We start from the raw sequence: 8,282 nt of genomic DNA, 5'->3' as shown, positions 1-8,282 counted from the left end.
TGGGGGGGGGGGGGGGGGGGTTATTTAAAATTTAATTGAGAAAACAGAACGTGATCCGCGTTATTTACAAATATAAATACATATTAAGTGTATTTATTAATTTAGAGCAAACCTTCTTCATCCGCCATAGCCGACCTTTGCTTCAACTTTTCTCAAAGATCTGAACATTTCCTTTTTCTTTCTTCCTCTCTTACATTTCGCCATAACCTTACGCTTTTCTCCTGTTTCTTCTCCTTCTATATCGCCGAAGCGACCTTTCCTCAGATTTTGCTCTTACTCTGACCGCATTTTCTTAAACTTTCTTCTTCTTCTTCTTCTTCTTCTTCTTTATCGCCGTTGCTGACCTTTCCTAATTGTTTATCTTTTATCGTCAGACCTCATTTCCTGTGTTGGGTCTTCGATTAGTTACTTTGGTCGTGACTGCCATCGTCAGATTCTCTGAAGCTCGCTCAGGGGTCCGCAGAAACGCTGTGTAAAAAGCATCTCTCTCTTCTGCGCTACGTTTAGCTTTGCCTTCTGGATTTAGCCTTAAAAAGAAGCTCTTCTTGGGTGGTAATTTTTTATTGATCTGGGAGAGAAGAAGATCGAAGATATTGCTGTTAGTGAAGCTTCACAGCTATGGCGTCTTCTTCTGCTGTAGCAGAGAGCAACAGCACTGGAGGGGATGACCTTCTCACAGGAGATCTAGGAAAAAATGACTATGACTGGTATAACCAAACAAATATCGTCTAGGTTACTTTCTTCTTAAATCGTATTTATATTGTTGGTCTCATAAGAGAACCGATCAGTTATCTTCTTCGTCTTTTTACTGTTTCTCTCACCGCGTCTTCTTCTTTTATTCTGTATTTGCAGGCTTTTGACACCTCCAGGATCTCCTCCTGCGCAAATTTACCATTATAACTCATCAGAAAATGCAGAGAATTTCTTATCTGATCCCACATCTTTGCCGAATTTGGTTCGGTCTCTTGCCACAATCAAGACCTCTCGAGTAAGTTATAATTCTGAAATAGGCAGAAAAAGATATAAAACCTGTGCGTTTTTCTCGGGTGTTTTTCTCACTGATAATCTTACTTTCAACCTATTACACTTCAACATAGCAGCCAAATGCATATTTTGCAAGGGTGTTCGGCCCCCAAAATCTGCTAATTCACCATAGCCAAATCCTTTTTTAAGGGTATTTCCCTCATGAAACTATTATTTCACCATAATGTGTCTCTTTAAAGGGGTTTCCCCTGTCGTTAATCTCATCCTAAAGTTACATCCATAGCTAAATTTATGCTTTTTCTAATGCCTTTCCCCCTCTTAATCCTGTTCAAAATTTGTTAATTCCGTATAGCTTAAAGTTCCCCTAAATAACTATTTTTTCCATTTAATCGGGCTTAAAATCTGGTAAGTGGTGTGTTTACCCTAAAGTTAGGTTCACGATAGCCAAATGTGTGTTTCTAAAGGGTTCTTTTTCCTTCTTAATCTTTCCATAAATCTGTTAATTCATTCACCGTGGCCAAATGTGTGTGTGTTTTTAAAAAGGTTAGTTTTCCCTTTTAACCTTCCTCTAAATCAGCCAAATGTGCATTATGTGTGTTTAAAAGGATTATGTTTTTGTTCCCGTCTTCATCTTTTACTTAATCCAAAAAATTTGATATGCAAGCCATTTCTTCATAGCCATATGTGGGATGCTAAGGTCGAGATTTTGCAGCAACAGGTGGTGGGCTCAAAACCAGACCTCATCACTAGCAAAATCAAAGATTCAACCCTATTTTCACAAAGAAATAATGGATGGAATACAGCAGCGAGATCTATCAGTAATGGAGCTAATTTCTCTACAATTAGTAGCAAAAAACCTTCCTCCTCTTCCTCTTCCTCAGCATCAACATTGGCTTCAGCTTCAGTATCAGGAACTAGACCTTCATCTCGCTCTTCAACTCCGATTAAGAGAAACCCTAACCCTAACACGGTTATACTACCATCTCGCCCGACAACGCCCACAAGTAGATCTAGTTTGAAACAACCACCCTCTGCAACAATCATATCGTCCCGCTCCACAACCCCCACTATGAGAACTAGAACAATGGATTCATCTCTAGTCAGAACTACCAATGGAAACAGTAGTAGTATCAGTGGTAGTTTTTCGATGACTAATACATCGAGCCGCTCATCAACACCATCCAAGCGTCCATCCACACCACAATCGACAGTCCAGATGATCCGATCGTCTTCAGTGACCAAGGGGAGGCCATTGCCATCGCGCAGCACGCCTTCTTCTCGTAGTACGTCGCCCAATAGTAAGGTGCCAGCTCAGAATTCGATGGCCACCTGGCAGCAACTCTCTGCCATTCCTGGTTTTGCACTTGAGCCACCGCCTAACCTTCGAACCACTGCAGCCGCTCGCCCCTCCTCCAACATGAGAAGCTCTTATTCATCACCCATAGAAAACCACCCTATACATATTGCAGCTACAAGTAGCGTACCTGATGGTCAAAATCATCACATCACACCCCGTCGTGCATCCGACGGCCATGATATGATGGCTCGACGGTCAACTGATGGCCATGATTTGATATCTAGACGCACCTCTGATGGCCATGAGCTCACATCCCAACGCACCTCCGACAGTCATGATCTGACATCCCGGCGCACGTCAGATGGGCCCGACCCCATATCTCGACGCGCCTCTGCAAGCCCTGCACGCATCCGATCCATTAGTACCGTACTGCCAGGTTCTACTATACTAGACAGGCCGAGCTCTGGTAGCGCTTCTTTGTTCACGAGTAGAGCTAGTGGTCTTAAGATTGAAAGAAGCCCGAATGCTACCTCAAAGACAGTCGACAAGATGATACAATCTAGAAGACCTATATCTTCAACCTCGTCCTTTAATTATCCTGAAACAATGCCACGTGCTGGGTCAATGTCTCAAATGAAAGCTTCTAGTGGTGGGGGAAAGCCTGCTTCTCCGACAGCCAGTAGCCGAGATGCAGCTGGATTCATGAGAAGCTCACCGCGGAAACCCATCGATTTTACTTGGAACAAGGTTAGTAGTGTAGTTTATAGTTGTAGTCATGATCATGATCATCATCTTATTGAAGGCATCACGAGAATTTATGAGCTCTAGTTTCCAACATGGGAAAATTCCCCTATTGCACCTAGCTATGTATGTAAATCCTTGCCTGCAGAAGCCCAATGTTTAACTCTTGTATGGAAACATGTGGAGCAGATTTTATGTGGAACGGGGTTAATATAGTGTAATTTATAGCAGTAGTCATTATCATATTTAAAGTATATCTATCACAAGAAGTTATACACATTTTCCCACTTCGATCATCCACACATTGCTATGGCAAACGGGCCCTCATTTACCACTTGGTCATTGATGACGGGATATAATTTCCCACATATGCCCCAACTAGCCAGGTATGGGAAGCCTTGCCTGCAGAAGCTAGCAATGTTGAAATCTTGTAGGGAAACATGAGGAAAGTAGGCTCTTATTTCCCACAGGTAAAATGAAAGTTCGACCTAATTTCCCACATGGGAGGTTGTTTAATACTTTTCAGTGAACAGATAACATGTCCTAATTACTAAATAAGTGTCCTAATCATAAAAAGCTTTGGCACACCAATTAAGTTGCCGAATTATTAAGCATTGGCAACTAATTAGCTGCCTAATTGTTGGTTTTTGGCTTTGATATGACAGGATATTCGACAAAGTGCATCCAATGGGTTGCATTCTCTTGTCTCAAATGTGCCAGCCTCATCCCTTTATAGTATCCGACCACATTATCCTGGGACCCGGGTGGTTGCATCGCAACCTAATTATGTGACCTCTACTAAGCTCGATAGCCCCACCACTCATGACCCGAGTCTTGAGCAATATGGCATGATTAACAACAAAAATATAGCTCATGATCTAGAACTAAGTAGTGATTTGGGTGAAGAATTTATAATGGGCGAATTTGGAAGTATGAGCAGTAAATTATCTGCATCGCCAGCGAGCCAAGGCGATTCATTCTCTTCTCTGGTGAAAGATTCTCGGGTGAATAATTGGCTTGGAAGCCCTGAAATGTATAGGGACGAGATTCCTGAGGCTAATATTGAAAAACCAGTTCATAATAAAGCTGAGATAACTGCCCATAATGAACCTGAAATGGTCACCGATGCTATTGAATCACCACCCATTGTCTGCCGACACGGAAGCGTGGCTTCAAGTTGTGACCTTTGCATGGTGAAGTTAAGGTTGCAAAGATTGAATGAGAAGTGTAAGGCTAGCTTGGCAGCTAGCTTCCAGGCTTCAAATGACTACTCGTGGAAGACTAGCTTAAGCAATGGTACTCTTTCAGCTAGGCAAAACTAGAGAACGTGTTACGTGATGTCGTTCCTACCTACACAAACACACACACATGAGAGAATATATCATGATATTGTACTGTTATGCTATTTGAACTGCAATGTATGTGATCACTTACAGATGGTTCCATGTTTTTTTATGTACATTTGCTGAAAACACATGTATGCATTCAGACAAGATACTGCATACATAGTATCAGAAATACTTGTTCTATAAGATCACTATGGGCAAGAAATTGGGGTGGATCACGATGATGTAATGCGGTGACATGCGTTTCTCAATGAATTGAGTTTTTTTCCCATTCACTTGGGTGTACTTCGACCAGCTGATTTGACTTAATTGTGTTTTTCTTCCATATTTTTGGATATCATTATTATCTCAGATTCTCAATTGTATGGCCCTTTGTTGAGATGTAATGGGTTTTTATGGGCAAATTTGAGTATATCAATTGTAGTTATGCTGAAAACGTACATAGGCTATGGGTGTGTGTGTTGACAAGACTGGTACGAGACTTATGAATGCAATTCAATGTGTTGGTATTGGTTTTGTCTTAAAGACTAATGATGGTGTTTTTTTTTATCTTTGTGTTGCTGCAAGTGATTTTGTAAAGAAACCAATTTAAGGACAACATTGTTTCAAATATCATGACAAAATTTGAAGGTTATCTCTACTAAATGCCAACTTCAAGCATTTTTGTCTTAAAGTTGTAGTGAACTTGATTCACAAGTACACTATCACATGTGTTCATTTACATCCTAAAAGTTTGCTAATACAACCTCGTGAATCTACACTTCATTGGACAGAATTAAATGTCGTGATGTTGCCAATTTCATTGAGAACTGCAATTGCTCTATTAGAAGCACTTTTTTTTCCTTTTTTCCAACTCTTAAAGACAAGCATTCATCTATAATAAAAACCACAATTATGTGCACACTACAATGATTTCATATACTTGTTGAAAACCATGTGTTTGGTGGTAATCAATCATTGTATCAAAGTTTTTGGCAATCTGTAATGAATTTATGCTTTCACATTGCACTATCTCGATGTTGTTGGAATTTTGTTGTGATTCCTTATGTGAAGACAAACCCATGTACACACAAAAATAATAACAACTTGGGCAGTATGATCTAAGACAATGACTGTACACATGGGAATGTGTTGGAATAAGATTAAAAAGTCAAGTGTTTGCAGTAATGTTTTTATGAATAAAGTTGTGATAAAGGCGTCATTATACATGGTCTATCATCAAATATGTTCATATGACATGGCAATAGTCATTTCATTGTATTTTTGTAGACATTCATTTTACGGTTGCTACAATCTAAAGTCTAATGATATGACATTTAGATGATGACTAATCAAACTAAGATGTCATTTTGTTAGGATTTCTTGGTAGTAGTTCCTAGTTCCATCTAGTGAAGCTATTTAGCAAGGAAAAGTGTTTCAATAATTAGTGTCTTCTCACTTTCCTATTATGAAATTTGGGTTCATGGAAGGCCATTATTATTGTAAGTTGAATTTGTAACTTTGTCAATTGTTTTTATCATAATGATCTCAACAAGAGTTGGGAGAGAAATTGTTGTTTGAATGCTACGTTAATAAACTACCTAGATTGTCAATTGGTTGCAAATCAGTTATATATTAAAGAAAAAGGAAGGCACATGCAAGATGATGTTATGAGACTTAGCTTTTTAGGGAAAGCTAACTTACCTCTTTGTAACTTCATGCCCATTCTATGGGTGTTTATTATTAAACATTTAGCATCTACCTTGTAAATCTACAAACATCATTTTTCTAGTGAATCTTTGACAATCTTTTCGATACAAGAAAGTTAAAGGGTGGGGGCTTGTTTCTACCTTGTTTTTTGGTTCCCTTTTAGCATGATCTACAAAATTACATTAGAAAATGAATGATAGATATTGGGTGCCATGATTGGCAAAGCACCATGCCAACACGCATTTCAATTGGGAAAGCTTGGAGCTACCTTGTTTTGAACATCGTTCATCTCATTTCTATGGATGCATGAGTTGCCACGATACTCATTGGACAATTTATATTGATCGAAAAACTCTAAATAAAAAGGGTTGTTGATACTTTCATACAGTTTTGGAACCAATATGACAAGTGTTATACTCTGAATAGAGAGCCTCTCTTGCCATAAGCACATTTATATATTTTGTTCATGTGAAAAGTAAGAAAGCAAAAGTGGATAGTGTTGAATACGGTCCCAACAAATAGAGCATGGTTCTTTTTGTAAATACACTCATAAGTTATCATTGTACATAATATTGATATAATAATGGAAGTAACAAGATATCATTATTTTTATTATTATGTGCACTATGACATATTTAGGTCTCATGATCTATCATCCCAACACATATACACTTAGTAAGACAAACAAGCAATCCCACCCATCACCAAATGTCAAACATAAACCATTAATACAACAAAGTAAAATATGGTCATTGGCAATATCGAATAACATCAAAACATTTATTGGACCCTCTTGATGCATATGCATGAGCATGTGCATGTACCTCTTGATTCATCTTCATGAGCATGTATCCATACACACATGCAAAGGGAAATGGCAAAGATTCAACCTTTATTCCAACTAATTTATATAGTCTAATTACATAAATAATAATAGAAATTAACGATATTCAAAAAACTAGTTACATTCATGAATGATGCTTAAACCTTGTAGAATGGGGATTTTGTTTAGACATTCATGATAGCATTACAATAATGGAATTTATTATTTGTAATAAATGTGATAACCCATCCTTGAATGTGTAACCTCAATTATCAATTACAGTTGAGTATAGCACATACTAGAAAAGGGCTAGATAGAAGAAACATCTAGCACCACGGTGGCTGTTCCCTCCAAGTGTACCTAACATCTAGATGGGTGCTGCCATGAGGAGTGAATGGAGGACATCTAGGCTGAATTCTGTTTGTATGAGGCTCACGTGGAGAATATGCGTTCGAGTAATGTTATACACATCGAATGATGTGGTGCTTTGGAGTTGTTTTTTTTTGTTGTTTCATCTACACATTGTTTTCCTTCGACATGCAAGATGTCTTGTAAGATATGAGTTGTAAATTATCCTTTGTACATTGCTTAACTAATGGAAGTAGTTTTTTTTTTGGAAAAAAGAAGAAACATCTAGCATAGTGACTAGTGACGTGCACTCCAATGCACTAATAGTTCTCCATAAAAGTATGGGTTGGAGGTGAAATGACTCATTCCATCAAGTAGAAATTGATTTGGCTTCGAAAACTCCTCATTAACCATTAAAGAAGCCATCTTCTTGAAATGTTTGCCAATCATTGCTCATCTTGGAAGCATTTAGTTGTTTAATAAGTTACTCAACCTTCTCTTTCTTCCATGTTGCTTTTATTGTGCGAGGACATGTAGCTCTCATGCTTTACATCGTCTATAGTTTGTCGATGTTTATTAACAAGAAACCATACAAAATATTGTGCATGACAAGAATGCCTTTCAGTATAAGGTCATCCAAAACTCCATTTGGTGGTTTAAAATGGAATGTGTATGCAATACAAAAATATGAAGTCCTTGGAAGATCTTGAGAAGTTAACAAGTCCAATATATTTCAAATTCTCTACTTCATGTAACCATTGAATCCTTGAAGGCTTCTTAAGTCAATCTAAAATTAACATGCACCCAATCACCACAACAATTAAGAAATATTTTAGTCTTAATTAAATAGATAATCATTGAGTAAGAAACATATGAAGTTTTCAATTAAATAGATAATTGCTAAGTAAAAAAACATGTACATCTTGATTATTTTGTATGGAAAAGCTACATGTTGGAAAGTTGTTGTTAGTGGAAAATAGCCCCAAAGTTGGGGCATTCAAAGGCCCTTTTATAAGTGAAAGTTCTTACCCTTTTATACAAGTCGGAACCCTAA

General features: G+C 38.0%; 1 protein-coding gene across 2 annotated transcripts; it reads left to right on the top strand.

Moving 5' to 3' along the window:
* The first annotated feature begins 575 nt into the window (after positions 1-575).
* LOC147863630 (uncharacterized) lies at positions 576-4,457 on the top strand. Of its 2 annotated transcripts, none has more exons than XM_087319879.1 (4): positions 576-707; positions 853-988; positions 1,703-3,028; positions 3,688-4,457. In XM_087319879.1, the coding sequence occupies exons 1-4, from the start codon at positions 619-621 to the stop codon at positions 4,342-4,344; spliced, it is 2,208 nt and encodes a 735-aa protein (XP_087176005.1). In that variant the 5' UTR covers positions 576-618; the 3' UTR covers positions 4,345-4,457. The 2 variants fall into 2 exon arrangements, with proteins under 2 accessions (XP_087176005.1, XP_087176004.1); XM_087319878.1 differs by having other exon boundaries at positions 1,697-3,028.
* Positions 4,458-8,282: the final 3,825 nt, after the last annotated feature.

This window comes from Azolla caroliniana, unplaced genomic scaffold (genome assembly GCF_043228905.1).
Source record: "Azolla caroliniana isolate FFs.n. ecotype wild unplaced genomic scaffold, voAzoCaro1.0.p SCAF_5, whole genome shotgun sequence".
Taxonomy (NCBI): Eukaryota; Viridiplantae; Streptophyta; class Polypodiopsida; order Salviniales; family Salviniaceae; genus Azolla; species Azolla caroliniana.
This window is presented reverse-complemented; position numbering and strand designations above follow the sequence as displayed.

Excerpts from the sequence above, each read along its gene's own strand:
- LOC147863630 (XM_087319878.1), top strand. The coding sequence starts at position 619 with ATGGCGTCTTCTTCTGCTGTAGCAGAGAGCAACAGCACTGGAGGGGAT. Across the intron at positions 989-1,696 it reads CCACAATCAAGACCTCTCGA|CAACAGGTGGTGGGCTCAAA; the intron begins GTAAGTTATAAT and ends GAGATTTTGCAG. Across the intron at positions 3,029-3,687 it reads TCGATTTTACTTGGAACAAG|GATATTCGACAAAGTGCATC; the intron begins GTTAGTAGTGTA and ends TTGATATGACAG.